Source organism: Ciconia boyciana, chromosome 4 (genome assembly GCF_034638445.1).
Source record: "Ciconia boyciana chromosome 4, ASM3463844v1, whole genome shotgun sequence".
NCBI classification, from domain to species: domain Eukaryota; kingdom Metazoa; phylum Chordata; class Aves; order Ciconiiformes; family Ciconiidae; genus Ciconia; species Ciconia boyciana.
This window is the reverse complement of record NC_132937.1, coordinates 66,917,168-66,935,409: the sequence shown is the minus strand read 5'-3', so window position 1 is coordinate 66,935,409 and position 18,242 is coordinate 66,917,168. Positions and strand designations below refer to the sequence as shown.

Below are 18,242 nucleotides of genomic sequence, written 5' to 3'. Positions count from 1 at the left end.
TTAAAGTTGATCAAACTTTCAGTAACCAGAAGAATTGAGAAAATAATGTGAAGCTACGTAATTACGAAGTGAGAACTTCGTTAGAGAGTTTCAAAGTTATTTTCATTCTTGGATTTCACACTGTTGGTTGATAATTCCCGTGTTTTATTGCAGCTTCTTGACACATACATGGGATTTAGATTATCATCTTTGAGGTAGAAAAAAATATACTTTTAAGTAGTGAAAATATGTCATACTAGCACTGTACTAAGACCTATTTTTGAAGTGTCTGACAAAAGAAAGGTTGTGTAGAAGGATTTTTTGTTTCTTTTTTTTGTTTGTTTAGGTTTTTTCTTACCCTCAAGGTGTTCTGTTTAATAAATTTGCTTTGCTCTGTATGGTGTTAGTGATAGGAAAAGCTAGCAAAGCATTTTATTTCCCCCCTTCCTATTCTGATCTTCAGGCAAGAAATGCCACAAACAGGCATGTAAACTTAATTTAAACACTACCAGTAGCTTTTTCAAAGCTAGGAGAGAAGTACTTTTGCTGGGCTTTTGCTATTTAGATGGTGTTACTGCAGCATGCATTTATTTCTTCAAGAGCCTCTGTTAGTCTCTTAAAAGGTAAGAAGTGGGAAAGCTTCCCAGAGGCTTTGGACTTAGTATGGGAAAGGTGCTACTCTATTTCTGTATGTGTGCATTGTAGCCAACAGTCCTGGAAAGTACCTGGCTAGTAGTGGCTGCACAGTACAGTAACTTGGCTTGTACGTAGTAAATGAGGGGCCTAATTGCTTCTGTGCTTGGCACGTAGAGAACTGATGAAGGCAGTAGCTAAGTGGGACTGCTCTGCCACAGAATGTGCGTGTATGTACATATATATATGTAGTTTATGTATCCCATGGAGTCTCCAAACCACTTCATACTGTGAGGAATTGCATACAAATAATGGTGCATAGTTGTGCACACATTTCTGTGAATGAAGATGCAGTTGTATATAGAATTATTAAGGAGTAGGCATGTAAAAACTTCTGAATACTCATTATCTCACTTTCTCTGCAAGTAAGGTTTATGATAGATGGCAAGATAAATGACCAGGGTGAAATCTCACAGGAATTTTTATTGCACTCTTACTGAAAGAAACCGAGTTGGAGATTAACCAATAAACATTATTTTAGCAAAGGAATGGTTGGAATCTGGAGCCTCTGTTGTTCCACATGAGGAATTTTAGAGGTTTAAGGGAACAGTTTCAAACTCTACAAGTAATGTCCTATTTTGAAGCCAACTAAGCAGGAGGGTAGAGAGAGCGGAAGGAAAATACCTTGAGTTGACCAAGTCCAGCCATTTTGCAAATTTTCCATATACAGAAATCCATTTATTTGTTTACTCAACATTTAGAAAAGCACACCTTTGCTTGACAGCTGTGTGACAGGGTTGTGGTTAAATACTATTTAAACCTTGCACTGTGAATGGACTGTGTAGCTTTTCCATTGAGAAATATGAAGTGTCAATAGGCACAATTCCCTAAGAAGTTTAAAGGGCTGTATGGGCAATTGTCACTTTCAAAAATGACATTTGAAACTTAGAAACAGATCAAACAAGAGATGGCTGCCAAAAGATTGGACACCAGTTCTTGATACCACTTTGTCTAACCAAAGCTGGAATGTAAGCCTCATATGGATTTCTGGTATATGCCATTTTTGGTAGTCACTGTAGAAATAAGCACGTGACTTGTTTGCCAGTGTCTCTTCAGTCTGTGGTTCAAGATACTACCAAGAAATCACTGGTGTGGGTGGCTGTCTGGGAGCACAAGATTCTGTATATTCTTTCTTTTTGATGTAATGTACTTCTGTTTCCAGGTTCACATAACGCTAGGGACCAAAGAAGCATACGTAACATTTCTGTGGTGCTGGGACCAACCTTCTGAAAGAAGACTCTAAAATAACTTTTTGCCTTCAAGTTGTTTGTCCTGGGACTGACTTGTCTTTGGAGAAGAGCTCAACAGAGAAAAGATTTTTCCATTGGAACCATTATAAATAAGCCCATTTAAAGAACTTGCTACCTGGAGACAGATTTACAGAGGCTGAGTCCTGCTTTTCATCTGTGTTCCCACTTCAGACTGTAAACAATGAGTGAATTTTGGTTGTGTTTCAACTGCTGTATTGCAGAACAGCCTCAGCCTGTAAGTATGAATATTGGCACTGCTTTGTTGTTGTATAATTAACTACATCGTTCACATTTTTTGGCTTTCTTATGGCTTTTTAAGTTAGTTTAGCCAAGCTCAGTGAGAATTAAGCAATTAACTAACATCGTGGCTTAGTGGGGACAAAAAAATGTCTGTTCTAGACTGTTGTCACACAGATATTTTCCTGTCCTTAAGATCAAATCTATCCAAAGACTTTGGAAAGAGCCTTTGTTTGTTTGAATTGAAGAGGAGGGGAAAGGAAGGGAAGGGTGAGGAGGACCTCAACTATCATTCTAAAATAAGTCATTTTTGAGTGGAGATCTGTAAATGTCCTGCCTTCTGTATGGCTTAAGGCCTGCCTTCAGGTGTGGCTGGACAGTGATGAAGGAAGGAATGATTCTCTTAAAAGTCCAGAGTGAAATCCAATCCTCCTCCACCTTAACTTAATTAAGGATTTCAGCCTTAATTGTTTTGTTAATTTTTAGATGAAACCTTAGGAGAGTGAAGGCATGCACTCATACCATAAATACTTTTTTTTTAAAATAGAATTTGGAATGGCTGTTGTGTGAAAAAGTACATAGCAAAGAGTTGGATAAAAGAACATTTCAAAGCAGATGTAAGGAAGACAAAGTACAGAAATATTCTTGGGTTTCATATACTGTAACTACCTTTAGAGTGTGTTCCTGAATCCAATGCTGTTGGGAGAAAGTCTGCCTGCATGAAGGTGGAATTAACGATGAATATTGTTAGCACTGTGAGAAAAATCATTGTATGGTGTGGCAGCCAGATCAAGCTAAATGAATGTATAGAAAGGACAGTCATCTTGCAAATATGTGGAAAAGAGCCCAGTTACTACTAAAGGATATGCTGGAATTACAGTGACAAAGAGAATCCCAGAGTGAACAGACCAAACTTACATTAATATGTTCAGATGATAGTATTTGGCTTTAGGGAAGCCAAAGGATTTAAAAAAAAAAAAAATCTAATGTTAGGCGTTGTCATTGCACAAAGCCTGAATGCCAGACTGATCCTTGGGTGGCAATGGAAATATTAAAGTGTGACCATTAACATTTCTAACAACTGAATGCAACTTTATCTCGCTCTTAGTCAAGTAGAGTTGCGGGAGATGAACTCTGAGATACCAACATGGGAAGCTGCATTCAAGCTTCTGTTGCTTGAATACCATGCAGTCCTTCAAAATGCTAGCTGCATCTATAGATAGCCAAAGTTATTTGCCTAGTTTTTGGAACATATATTTCAATTAAAAATAAGGTATGACTGTTAAAAATCTTTGAGATAGAAAATGGCATATTCTGTTTGCTTACAAAAATCCTGTCCTTACAAAATCTTGGCTCAAGCTTTATGATACAGCTATGTTATTGCCCAAGAAATACATGGTATGTTAATACAGCATGTAGTGATCTGTGGGTCGTGACTCATGGAAAGGGTGGAGAATATGCTTCAAAAGTGGAGAAAAGGGAAACAACCCTTTTTTGTATGTTTCTGCTGATCTGGTGGTGTGCATTTGCTTAGAAAATTAAAACCATCCTTATATTTAAGATACAAATAGCACATTGCTGAGCATTGACCTAGTTCCTGAAATCTGCCTTTCAAATATTGTAGGACCCTTGCTCGTTATGAAATGCTAAAATTCTTCAGGACGCATGTCAGAAAAGAGAGTTGTGGGCCCTCCTTGGCATGCGTGACAATAGGCGCTTAGTTGTCCTTCCCCTGCAGTTACTCAGCTCATTTTGCTGTGTTGTGTTGTACAGCTGTTGTTCTGCCATGCACTGTTGCAGTAAGTGGAGTATTTAATCAGATACATACACATCTGAGTTAAATACAGGAATGTTTTTCCTCTCTGACATGTAGCAAAGCATGTACTGTCGGTGTGAGCAGACTGATAAACCAGACAAGTGGTAAGGAAATAGTTTTTCCCTGTTTCTGCAGGTGTTGTGCGATTGCATGTTTGGGCGACTCAACATGCTGAAAAACATGCTAGTTTTTAGCGCAAAAATACTGGTACTTAGTGCCCTGTTGTATCAAAAGATAGGTGAAACTTGCATAAAAGCTACTTGTCTGTCCCCTACCGTGCATTCAGTCTGTCAGTTTAGTCCAATACCGCCTCTGCCCCGTTTCATCTCTTTCATGTGCCTTCTTTCATTTTACCTCCTGCATCTCAACTTCTTCATGGCCTGACTAACAGTATCCCAGCCATCACTTTCATGTTCAGCCATTACATGTTCAGCATGCTCGTTTGTGGAAGGACTAATGTGGTCTTGTAGCAACACTCACAACCACCAGCCTCTCAGAATAAAGACCTTGAAAGCAGGAAGTCACTTAATTTGCTACTTGTTCAGATCAATGCTTAAAATGTTCCTTTTGTTTTTAAACTTACATTCTCTGAAACATGATTTTTTCTCATTATCTTTGTCAGGTGCTGATATCTGGGTCACCTTTAATGTCATGGATAGTGACATAAATTTTAATCCTCTTCACTGGAGAAAAAAAACCTGGAATTTTTATAAGTTGCATGTTTCTGTGATTATTTATAGCTTCCACTGGGCTGAAGAGTTTTCCTCCTCTCTTGAAATCCAGGATGCAGGAACTCTGTTGCTTTCTTCTGGCAAAATTCTAGCATATTGTATTAGGAATCTTCAGTATGGCATCTCTATTCTTTGCAGCTATAGTGCACTTAAAATGAAGAACACGTACATACACTGAGTCCTTTCAGTCAATTTTATAGAAGACTATTACTCAAACTGTACACAAAGGCATTTTCTAGGTTATTGCCAATACTCTGTATGTCTTCCAGACTTGCATACTGGTGCTTTCCAGTGCATTTTCATGCTTTTGAACTGTGTCTTTTTAGATAAGATTTGCAAACTTTATGGCAATAAGAACACATTACTTACCTAATTTAACTGCCATCACTTCCTAATAGCATACCCCAGAGAGGAACAGTAACAATGTTGCAGTTATACTGCACTTTAAGAGGTTCCTTAATTAAAAGATAGTAGTCATGTATTACCATCAACTTTTATTGAAAGGTATCACAGCAGAGCATTTTGTCTTTTGTGAGTGCTAAATGGATGTATCGTGCTGCTGTGAAATAAAACATAGGCGTCTTGGAAAGCAGTGTTCTACTCTCTCTCCTAATGTTACTTCAGTTGCTAAGTATTTCACTTGGTGTTTCCAAGACTGCAATACTCATAGTAAGATGATGGAAGGGGCATGTTTGAACATGGGTCTCTGTGCTTCTCTGAAATAAGGGTGATAAATGAAGAAATTCTGTATGCAAAGAAACAAAACTAAACAGTGATGTGGTTGAAGGAAGCATGTTCCTGATGGTGGCTTAGGTCTTGCTTCTTAATAGCCTGAGGTCTTTACCACAGTAAAATGCAAACAAAAGCCAAGGCAAGGTGTTCTTGTATTGGCTTCTAGTTTTCTCTTGTCAGATTTGGACTGATGATGTATTCTACCACAATGAAGACTTCACACAACTAGTTGCTTTCACATCTGTTTTCATGATACCAAGGAGGTGATATTAATCTCTTAATAACTATGTTCAAGTTTTCTTGGTTATTTAAATAGCCTGAATTCAGTCTCTTATGATCTGACCCCAACCTTTTTTTATTTTGAGAAGAGTAGCACTTTCTGTGATTGCACCAGGTTTGTTACACCTCCCACTGATACCCTTTATAGGTTCTGTAAGCTGATCTTGCACTTCCCAGTGACAAGATGAGTCTTTCTTCCCATGCTTCCTATGTGCTATCGTCCCATCCACTGCTACGTTTCAGTAAACTCTGCCAAATCCCCGCGACCAGATGCATTGCTTGGTAACAGAAGTTTAGAGAGCCTTTTATCTTGCAGGTTTTCAGAGAACATGTCTGTGGTTTCTTTCTTAGGCTGAGCTTGTCGCCTACACCAGGAATCTGTTATTTTCCTCCACTTTTTTTTCGTGTTCTGTCCATTTTTAACTTGCAAAGTTAATTTTTGGTCTGAGAAGCCTTTGGTCATGATCTGGTGCACTCCCACCTGGTTTGGGCCACCGCCCAGTCCAGCTGAGCTCTTCAGTTTCCTTTGACCTTGCAGTAAAATTACTGCTCTGCTGTGAAAGAATAAACTGTGCTCTCCTCCTTCTTGCTCTGAGCTTCCTTCTCTAGTTAATTAGTTTCTGTTTTGTTGCTTGTCTCTCATTTAGACAATTTCCATTTTGTATTTTGTCAAAGGGCTGTTACAGTTTTGCTGCATGCTATGCCATAAATGTTTGAAGTGGTTTAGAAAGTGAAGTTTCCTTTGTGTCTTTTTTGATATATGAAGAAGGATTGACAGATCTGTACTTAGACTGGGGAGGCCCATCTTAAAATACAGGCAGAAAAAACCCTGCGCATACTGCTGTATTTATCAACTGAACTGAATGCTACAGAAGACATAAATGATCTTGACTCTGGTTACTTAAGGAAATTAACCACTGATGGATATTGTCAGCTCTAGCTTTTTTTCTGGAGAAGGAGTCCTAGATATAGCTAAGGATACATCTACCACTGCAACTGTTAAAAACTTGAACACAATAAAGATAATAAAGCATTCAGTATGCATAACAAATGCAGAATAAATCACCTTCAGTAGGCATGCACTACTGTGCAGGTGTTTGCTACTGAAGAAGTACTGGGCCAGGTTCTCCATTCAGTATGGCAGTGCTATGCAAGCACAGCTTCTGGTTCGAAATGACTAAAAACTCAGGCTCTCTTATTCATTAAATTCGATCAGCCTACCACATTCAGTAAGCCTATGAAAGACTCAAATGTAAAATGTGACAACTCTAGAGAGCCCTCAGATTTCACAGTTGTCATACTGAGTTACATATTGAGCTGCCAGTTCAGATGTTTCAAATTCCTTCTTTTTCCTATTCAGTGCTGTTGTAGAAGTAGCCTGAGGGAACACCTTATCAAAGGGGGTAGAGTTAAATAAGCAGCAAAATGCTTGGCTTTTATTTCTCAAACCTGATCTGTTTGTGCTGCTTTCAGCCTGATAGAGCTGCTTTAGATTTTTCTTTTACCTTTAAATTAGCCCCCACGTCTTAAAATATCTGTTGTGATGTTCAAGTATTAAAATGTTTACAAAGAAAACAAAAAAGGCAGTATTTTGTGTTTATGTATATGTACCTGAATGAAAATTAACTGAATATTTTGTGATCCTTTAGTATGGCTGTGAAATTTTTAGGAGCTCTCAGTTAGCTGTATTGATGCTATTTATTATAAGACTAGTTGATGGGATGGAAAATAGCTCTTTGGGGACATGGAAACAAGAATTATGCCAGCTTTCTGTTGATGAGAATGTGTCTTGCCACTATCAGCATATTTGAAGAAGGTCGTAATATGCTTTTAATATCTACAGGCTCTACAGAGCTCAGGCTTTCTGCTTGAACATGGGGAGGAAGTAGATTGTACTCTTTGTTGACCTGGACACCAGTTTTAGAGCCCTTGAATTGCTTGTTTCTTTTAAATCTGCAAATTTTTCAGTGAGAAGACATCTTTAAGAGCAAAACCCAGTATGAGTCACTGACAAAAGGAGCTGCCACAAGAAATAGTTGATACTGCCTAAGCAAAAGTTGATAGTTTTGCAGCCACCCATGGAGACTGTGCTGAAGCACTTCTGAAATTAACAAATCCAATGCAATTTTAAATTTTATTTTTTTTAATGGAAGGTGAAGCTGCAAAGCCCTGGTGGTTTTGGTGTGCCTTAATTTTAATGCTTGGCAGTTCAGCTGTTTTTCCCCTCTTCTGCTTTTCATGTCGGAACAGGGGAGGTGGGCAAGCATATAGGTTTAGGGGCATTTCTACTTGCCAACAGCTAAAGGCAGAGGTAACTTGGACATAGTCTGAGAGATGTGCACTTCCACTGACTCTGTATGGAAGTATGCTTTGTGTTAGTGAATAGAGAAGTAGTTGTTGCCCTGAAGCTAAGTGTTCAGCCTTTTACCTTTAACTGTTTTTGATATGAAAGGGAATATCAAGTGTAGAAGCCTCCTCTACTGTTCTCCTCCTGTGTTCTTATTGTAACTTTTCTAAATGGATCTGAGATATTCTGTTGGAGATTATTCTTAAGACCAATACGCAACTCACAAAATATGCATTTTTAAATGGCTCTTTTAAAGATCTCTGCCTGCACTTACATTTTTAATTCCCAACATTAACATTTCCCAATGATGACACTTTTCCTTTTTCACACTGTCCCTCAAACCTTTGGTTCTGCAGTTCCTGTCATGACTCTTACTTATGCATGAGACATGCATGATACCAAAGTTCCCATTGGATTATATTACAGCTATTCTTCATGTATTCTCAGAGATCCTGAAATTATAAGGTATCCATTCAGCCATAGACTTCAATATGTAGTCACTTGCAATGATTTTCTCACTTTCATCTTCAGAGTGGCTTAGCTGATGACTCTAAAATGCTGACTTCTGTAATTCTGGGTTAATATCCCGCCACGGAGTGAGGAGAACAGAGGACTGGAGGTTGGGCAGAAAAACTGAAGCTGTGAACCGCACTCTGATGCAGATTCAGGGAAGTAATGCCTCTCTGAGTGCATTGGTTTTATTTTGGTTTCTCAAATAATTTTAGAGGTTTTTTTAGCTACTTGGGTGTACCCTCAGGAGAGCTGTAGTGTACTGTAGCTGAGGAAAGATACCATCTCTGTGTTTTCTCCCTCAAATAAATGTGTGACACTGAGTGATTTGTTGACACCATGGTCTGAGAGTGACCTGACATCAAAAGGGAGAGGCTTGCATGGAATTTTTTAAAATAGTTTTAAGCTACATTATCTCTCTTCTCGCCATTGTAAATTCAGTTCATTCAGTCGCAGAAAATAGTGTGGGTTTATAATATGCTGTCTTCAGCAGGCACAGGGTCTTCATAATTGTTTGTTTCTCTTGCTTGTGGTATGACTGTTTTTCAGTGTGGACGTAACTACCCTTTGTGTTCTGCGTGATGGTTTATCATGAAGGATTACCTAGTTCATAGTTTTTAAGTTTTGGTACTGGGATGCTCTCAAACCAGAATATTTTAATTTTGCCTTATCTTTGGCAGGCCTGCATCATGGTTTAGGTGTTTCTAACCTGCACAAGATGGTTTCAAGTTGGTATGTGGCTGCCTTATCTCCAGAGACTGAGAAATAAATTGGGACCAACTAGTGATTTGTCTTCTAAGTTTGCCCAGACCAGCACTTCTTTGCTGGCGTAGCGTCGTACTTCTTGGTCTACTGCTCTAGCGTGGTGGTATTGGCCAGCTGGAGCTCTCCACCACTGGAGCAGAGGTGCAGAGCTCATCTCGTCATGGTGCATAGCAGGAAATACTGTTCCTTCTCGGAGGCTGCCTTCCCTCTGTGTTACATCCATCTCTCTGGGGGAATGTGGTGCAGCACAGAGCTTTGTAGTTTCACTTTGTTAAAAGAAATTTGACCTTCTAAATTCTTCTGCTTAAAAACCAAAACCATTTCTGATGGGCAGTGACTGTGGTGACAGCTGAGTGCAGGTGAACGCTCTGGAAATTTGTCTCTTATTCTGGCCTCAGACTGCTCTAAGCACAGGTTAAAGTCTTGCCTCCACTGAAACTCACAAGTTATGCCCACTGATGTTGAGTTCAGTTTTCTTGCAGCTCAGGCCTGACTTGTTTGAGAGGTCAGCATTGCTATCCTTGTTTTACAGCTGGAAGATGTCAGGCAGGTTACTTGGGGAGCTGTATGGTAGTCCATTGGTGGCTCCAGAGCCCCTGACCTTATATAGGAAAGAACAGAAAAATTGTTTGGGGCATATAGGATGATATGGTGGGTAGAGAAAAATGAATTGGATCTGAATAAAATGGAGGAAAAGACTTCAGCAGGATTGATGAGTAGATGTTAATTGGGGCTTACGGCAGAATGGTAGAATTTTAGAGGTGATGTCACATCAGGGTTTTCAAACAGTTGCATAAGCTATAGTTATTAATCTTTACCTCATTATGTATATTTGCATAAAACTTGCCTTTTGGGGTGCTTTATCAGTTTTGTGAACTGAAAAACTGATGCTATCAGGAATTACATTATGTAAAGAAAGCACACTTGGCTATGTTCAACTGGGAACTACAGTTGTGTATCAAGGGAGTGTATTATGTATAAAAGGAAATTACTCTTATGACTCATCAAGTTCAACTTGGAAGCCCCACATAGGGGGCTTCCAAGCCAAATCCAACTCAGGTAGATTTCTTGAAAGACTTGAGTAAAATTAATACAGGGCAACATGTTATTTAACTCTGTTTGGAACAAATATTACATACAAACAAATATTTAAATACAGCTTGCCGTACTCCAGCTACTTAAAAACATTTAATTCCTCGGATGATGGTTAAATAGTAGATTACTGTTAAAATGGGGCAATAAATCCTGATAGGTACATATTCCAAAGAAATCTGCTAGGATATGCAAACGTACACACATATACGTGTGTGTGCGTGTATGTAATATAGTGGATTGCTTGTGTTTGTGGTAGCAGCATGGCATTGCTGAACTTGTAAAGAGAAGAAGAAATGCCAACACAAGAAGAGGCGTGCTGATCTACAGCATAGCAGGCAAAAGAGCCTACAGGGCCTTTTATTCTCCATGGAAAAATATCGAATGCATATATTCGTTTCTTAACATCAGAATTAAGCTTTGAAAATTAAATGCCTCTTCAATTTGTAATGCAAAGAAAGGAAGTTTTGGGGGAGGAAAGAAAGTAACTGCAATGTGTGTACTTCAGAGAACAAAGAAACAGGACTTATATGTGAGAGAGAACTGGGGCTACTTAATTATTGCTTTTAAAAACTATTTTAAAACCTGTCAAAGATTTCTAAGCCCATTATGCTATGTGGATATTATCTTTTCTCTAAGCTAACCATGAAGACAGTGCAAATTTGCAAAACACTATGTAGCCAATGCTGTGCTGCTACCAGTAGTGAGTATGAAGGTGAAGAGGTGATCGAAGTGGCCATGGTGAAAGCAGTGTGGATTAAACTGACTGTTGGGAGACTAGAAAGGATGTAATCAAGGACTCTTTGTATGGTCCTACCCCTAAAGAAAAAAACCATATGCTCATTTCTCAGATCAGTAAGATTCAGCTGCTCTTTTTAATTCAAGAATAAAATGCCAACATTTTTATTATAAAATGAGAGTAATGTTCCTACACAGAGAAGATGATCAAGAGGAAATTTACACATTTTAATACATACACACCTAGATTAAAATCTGGCAAGAAACTGACTGATGTGTGACAATAGATATGTGTTAGCTGATTTAGTGGTTAAAGAACTGTAGGTTATGGGGTTTTCTGCAGGCTGCAACACTTAGTGTTTTTCTACATAGCAAAGGCATACAAACTGTAGTTCCTGGTTTCTCTGATTTGTGAGGTATGTTTTGGATGGTGGGTTGGATTTTGGTGTTTTGGGGTTTTTTTTTGTGTGTGTAGGAAATAATCGGCTGAATTACAGCAAAAAGCAACTGCCAGAGTGTTTTTCTGAACGCTTGCCTGGGATCCTGCTAACTGTGCTGAGATCCTCTGAGGAAAGGCACTACCAAATAATAAAAAATAAAAAACTCTTGGATGTTTAGTGGTAGGGTTTTATGGGGCATGTGTATAAGCATCATGATTTTTTTTTGAAGCCAGCACAGCTTGAATATTAGGAAAAAATTTATTGTAGCTAGATTTTAAAACAGGTTCTGTTAATTATAGATTACATATATATTATTTTTTTAGACTTAACTACTTACTTGATGTTCATTGTAAACAGCTTTTCCATATCTAAAGAGATTGTAATACAAGAGGAGTTTCTGAAGTGCACAATACTCGTGTGAAGTAACTGCTTTAAAAACATCTGCCATAATATTTTACAAATATGAGGGCATCTTGATCATCCTTTGAAGACAGTAAAATTAGTCTCCTTGTATGCTGCTGGTAGCATGCTTCATGTCACCAAAATGACATTCTGCAATATCTTTGTCTCTTGTTCACTCTCTCTGAACTTGACACCAGTGTAAATACTAATCTCTGTTTAGTCAGAGTGAACAGAAGAGCTTACATCAGTCTGATCTATCTCTCCTTTATATAATAGGAAATGTGATCAGGTACTCTACAGTACCTTACATAATAAGTTATGTAATTTAGTGTTCCAGAATTAGTCAGCTTGCATTATTACCCAGTGAAAAGGAAAGAAAAATGATAAAGGGAATGAGAGGATTTTATTTGGTTTTGATGTCCTTGTATTTTTTATCTAAAAAGACAGACAAAACTTTCCCTTTGAAGCATGCTCTGAAATACAACTCAAACCTGTTTTACCATATAGTTGTTTGTTGTTGATCAATAAAATGTACATCAAGTGATCAACTCTTACAAGGAACTACTTTTGAAAATAAGTAAAAATTCGGGTTGCCAGGTCTACAAATTCACTCTGGGTTCAGAGGGTCAAGCTGAATCTTTTTCCCACACTGGTGCAGTAAGTTTTCTGCAAGTAATCCCTTTGCTTCAGCTCACTGGAATTTAGTAAATAATTTGGTTGTGCCCAAGAAGGAATAGAATTCAACTTAGTCTCTTAGCAATGTTGGCTCTGCAGGCACTGCAGGGGTGAATATCACTGACAATTTATTTTTTATGACCAAACATAGCAGATGCTTATGTTTGCAATGCGTAAGACAATTAAAGCTGCAGGATGCACTAACTGTGGTATGGTTCATGCTGTTACTGTTCCCCAGATAAACAGCCACACCTAAGTTTTAGACTGTGTTTTATGCAAGTTTACTTGTTTTAGTTTCTTAAACAAAAACAAACTCTAACTATACAATCTCAGAACACAGAAGAGTGGTCTGAAAATGAAGCCTGCAGGGAAACAATTGGGAAGGGCAGAAAGGTTTGGGTTTCTCAATTTTTTTTCCTTAGTGATCCCAAAGAGGGAATGTTGAGTGTCTTGATAATGCATGCGTCTTTCCGCTTTCTGACTTCTTGTAGCTTTGCAGCTGGAAAACAAAGCCCCTTTGTGCTGTTCTCAGTGGAGAAATTTGTTTGCCGTTGAGTTTTAAAGAATATTAGATTCATAAAGTGTACTTAAAATGTATTTGCATTTTGACTATAATATGTTAAAATTAACACTTTAAAGCTTAAGAAATTATATTTAACATTGCCTAGAATTATAGAGAGAACTAGGGTCACTTCTGAAGCTGTAACATTTGGCTTTGCATAAAAGCAGCTGGAGCATAAACCAAGTATACACTTTTTATGAAGACAAGCTTTTTAAGCTTCTGAGGAGCTATAGCAATTCCCTTTCTTCAGGAGGGACTTTAACATAGCTGCCATAGATGATTTAGGACAAAGAAAGGTGAGGGAATAGCGAGAAGCTTAGTGGCAGGATTTCTTAATACTACTCTATTGTCTTTTAGCTATGAAGCCTTTGGGATCCTTTAGTGAGGTAACTTGTAAATTACTTTCTTATGGGAAAGTTGTTCTTTCCAGTAAGAAAAACCAGCAGCGTTTGGGTAAAATTCCTGCCTGGATGGCTGTTAAATGACAAAGTTGACCGATACCTTTAGGGGATCAGCACAGATGTTAAAGTTACTGTAATAGAGAAGAGCAAGGAGCAGAGGCAGGGAGGTTCCTGAGAAGTGAGTATGTGGTGGGCTGTAAAGGCCAGTCACCTGAAAGGATGGTATTTCTCTGGCTGTCCGTGCCTGCACATATGTTCATTCCAGCAGGCACTGAAGAAAGGGATGTGGAGCAAATACCAGAGGGGCAGCAGGACCACCGCAGCCTTCTGATTTTCAAAAATATTTCTAATGCACTATTTCCAGACGTCTGAAGTGAAAGATTAAAGAGGCTCTGAGAAGCTCTCTGTAGGGTAACTGTAAAGTGACAACTGGTGTTTTACCAATTCCATGGTAGACAACTCAGATTCTGCCTATTGAAAGTGAGACCTTTCATGTTGATGCATCTCTTCTTGTCCTAAATTATTTTGATGTAGTATGCAGCTCTCCTTAGCGTAAAACTTTGAAGCTACTGAGAAGCATGTAAGTGGCAATGTCTGTTCAGGACAACAGTAGTAGACAGCTAGTCTAATGCCTGCATCCGTGGATCTTCACAGAACTTCAGGGAAACTCGGTTAAATGGCGAAGCAACATTGAGGTATAGAAACCAGGCAGGAAATCTGGGAAGAAAATGAACTTCTTCCAAATTATGTTCCTTGATCATGGAAGCATGTTTCTGGGTGGTGTAGCCTGATGACACTGTGGCATAGGGAACTCTTAAAATAATCTGATATGATCAGAATTTGGCAGTTGTCATGCTGATGAGCAAGCTGTTCAAAAATAACTTGTTTTATTGGCATAGCTGCCCGAGTCCACTGGTGACCTGTGTGTTGGTAAAGGGTACCTGACACTCGGGCTATGAAACAGAGTGGTGGTGGTAGTGTTTTAGCTTAGTTGTTGGTTTTTTTCTTTAATTTAGGAACAATAGATATTTTTCCTACCAACAATTACTATTCAGTTCTGTGTTCATAGCTCTAGTTGTTGGGAAGATGGAGTTGTGTACCTGTCTTTTTAGGTATCATATGGGTCCGTATGCTGAAGAGTAAAAGGAAAAATATTCACTATAAACAATCTACCCTTATTGTTATGCACCCAGTTTAGAAATTCTCAGCCTGCAGCTCTTTAGAAAACCTGGTTTTGTTCTGTGTGTTTATTGCTATTTCTCCTCTTCATTCTGACTTTTTTTAACTGCCAGTGACTGTAAATCTGTAGCCAACAGCTGATGTTGGCTGTATCTTGTTTTTGATAGAAGCGGACTACACTTGTGGAACTGGGAAGCAGTTGCCCTGAAGTTGCCAATAATGCAAGAACCTGGAGGAGTCTGAGAGATCTCCATGGTGCTCAGTGTTGCAATGCCAAAGCTTCCCCTGTTTTGCTGACTGTTAAAGAACCATGCTTTCTTATTCTTCCTATCTTAAGAAGTTCCTAAATATGGGCTTATTCTGGCAAGACCAGTAGATCTGACACACTAAGAAAGCCACTATATTTCCTGGATTTCTACAGTGGATCCAACTTCAGAATTGCCAGTACTAGAGTGAAGGAATGGTGTCAAAAAGTATATAAGTAGGAGACACAGTAATAGAAATTCTGCTCTCACAGTAGTAAATTTATCATAGATAACTTAGTGCAGAAGACCTGCAAGGCAAGGAGGGATAGCCTTGCCACAGAAATGGATTAGTAAGTAGAAAGATTTTTCTGAACATTATGAGCAGCCAACACTACCTCTAAAAATGATCGTGTGATGTGTTGTTGATCCTACTTGTGAGTCTGGCAGTAAATTCTGAATAATGAATGTACCTGAGACTTTGTCCTCAACAAAATTTGTGTGTCGTCTTAGTGCAGCTAGTGGAAGAGTAAGGAGCTATTGCTACTGCTCCTGAATACTTCTTTTCAAGGAGGCTGTATTTAGAAGAGTAGAATTTGACAAATAGATGAGGAATATGGGGCACTTTCTGACTTAATGAAATTTAAATAGTTAATGATTGTTTACACTCAAGACCTGTGGAATTGTGGCATGCCTCAGCTAGACTATGCAAAAGTGCCTGTACGTGCTTGGAACTGGTGTTTTCCTTTTGATAGGAGGTTGGACAAGGCAGCAAGGATTCCTTTGTTCGGCCAGGGAAAGCAGAACACTGCTTGAAAGGACTTCTTTTTTATGTTCCTTGTTGAACTGAAATAGGTAGGAATACAGTGCTTGAATAGAAGTTTTCCCTCAGAATGGCCTTTTCTCTTCATTGTCTGTCTTTCAAGCCTACAGATTTGCAATGGCACACCATGTTGCTCTTCCTTTGCCCCCATGCTTCTGTTGGGACTTGTTAATTAGCTCCAGAACAACTTCCCTCCCATCTTTTGCGGGTATTTGCCACACTTTGGGCACAGGCTTTTGTGTTGCTGCTCTGTGTCAGATACTATTCTGAATATGTCAAAAGCTGAACAGAAAGCTATTTTAAGTCTGAGCGCATCTGTTGATTTGAACATTTCTGAAGAGTTGCTGGTAGAGTACTCTTCCAGAGATGCTCCTAGCCATGCTGTGTGTGGGCTCGGCATCTAAGCATCCCTAAAATATCTACTGGGCCATCCATTGCTAAATTGTCTTGGATGCTTGTTATATTGTCTTTTTTTCTTTTTTATTTTGTGTATAATGCCATCATTTCCACATCCACTAGTGGGATCACCTTTCAAATGTGTGACTATTTTTCATAGTATGGAAAGAATATGGGAGGCTGTTCCTGCTTCCCTTGTGTAGGTTGTAACTCCTTTTTGCTTTGCTGTTTCAATAGCAAGCAAAGACAGACTACATCGTAATGTATTTTGGGATGCACTTGTTCCAGTGACTTACCTAAAATGAACTGGATGAACAGATTTCCAACCCTGACAGTCAAATTTGGGAGCTTTGCAGAAGTCCTCACAGGAGCAAGAAGTGGGATGGCCACTGAAGCAAATTCATGATTCCTTGTTTATGAATGCTTCTCCCCACTGCAGAACAGGGTGCCTGAGGCCATGTGACAGCGCTCATATGTTGATGAGGTAACTGGTCAGGATGCCTTTGGAGAGGCATGCCAGCCAGGAGAACCCAGAGATAATGATGAGCTCACACAGGAGACAAATAGCTTAGCAAGGAAATGCCAATGGGAAGATTGCCAGAAAGGTCAGCAGTCAGCAGTGTGTCTCATGGACCTGACACACACAAAACTGTGATGGGATTACTTCCCTTAAAGAAGGATTTGTACAAAAAAAAGAAAGTATTTTCATTCAAAGCAAGTTCATTTTGATAAAACTTCACTGAGAAGTAAGTAGTACAGTACACCACTAGAAAGCCAGGTGAATATTTAGCTATTTCATTGCATATGTATATAAACAAATAAGAAGCTGCTGCTATTTGGGCAAACTAATGTCAAGCTTCTAAAATGACATTCCCACAGGTATTTAAAAGCTGATGGATTCACTGTGTGTGTGTTTGTTGACTCTTGAGGATATTATTAAATATTGTGGCTTTGTTTTTGCCTGTGGCACAAGTACTAGAGCTTCTACCTGTGAATCCTCCTGCTAAAAAATATCAGTGCCATAACTCCTGAAGATCCATCTTCTCCCAGTAAGGGAACTACTATGAGTTGCATGTGGAGGTTTTCTGAAAATACCACGTGCACCCTGATTTGTTGTCATAGTCGAAGGTGAATCACAGTGTGCAGTACCAAACTGCTGCTTGTGAGCATGTGTGACAATGCGTTTAGAGCTATTCTTCAGACCAGTAGATGTTTTAACTCGCTGGTCCAGAGAAAGTGTTAGACTTACTAAGTGATTGGTTTTGTATGGTGAGTGTGACTGAGGATCCTGTATCTGGCAGTGGCTACTACCTGTTCAGAGGTAACATTTCAGTTTATTTTTTGATCTTGTACTTTTCTGTAATGGAGTTTGGTATGTGCATATCATTCTGATTTAGAAGATTATACAGAGTGTACATAGGATTACAGAAGGCTTGTACGTAATGTATCTTAACACAACAGGTATGCTTCCATATAGATGCAAATGTGTGCAGACACCTGCATACGCAGGACATAACAAACCTGTTTATATTAGACAGCTAGCTCTGGGAAGTCTTACTATAGGATTTGCAAGCATGAAATATTATTTCTTAACAAAATAATTTCAATATGCAGTGCACTTAAGGACACCCGAAGCTTTTGTTTGTATTGTAGCAGCGGGGGGGGGGCGGGACGGACACGACGACAACACAGCGATGACACAGGGATGGGACAGACATTCATTTGGCTGAGCAGGAGGGGCTACATGTTGTAATCCTGACACATGTCCTCTAGAAAACTACAGCTCTCATCATGCCAGATGACATTTCAAGTATTTCCTGTGTTCTTGTTGGAAAAGGTCAGCGAGTGAAAGGAAAGAGACCTCAACATGATGCAGTTCACAATGTATCGTTATCAGGACTTTGGAATTTGCTTTTTTTAAGACGCTATTAGAAATTTCCAGAGAGTTTGTAT

At 39.0% G+C, this 18,242-nt stretch overlaps 1 protein-coding gene across 5 annotated transcripts in view; it reads left to right on the top strand.

Moving 5' to 3' along the window:
• The window catches only part of CDC42SE2 (CDC42 small effector 2), an 87,334-nt gene that overhangs the window by 50,033 nt on the left and 19,059 nt on the right, over nucleotides 1-18,242 (top strand). For all 5 annotated transcript variants that reach the window (XM_072859943.1, XM_072859939.1, XM_072859941.1 and 2 more), the window contains one exon: nucleotides 1,835-2,157. In XM_072859943.1, coding sequence (XP_072716044.1) covers nucleotides 2,104-2,157 — 54 coding nt within the window. In that variant the 5' untranslated portion in view covers nucleotides 1,835-2,103. The remainder of the gene's footprint in view (nucleotides 1-1,834; nucleotides 2,158-18,242) is intronic.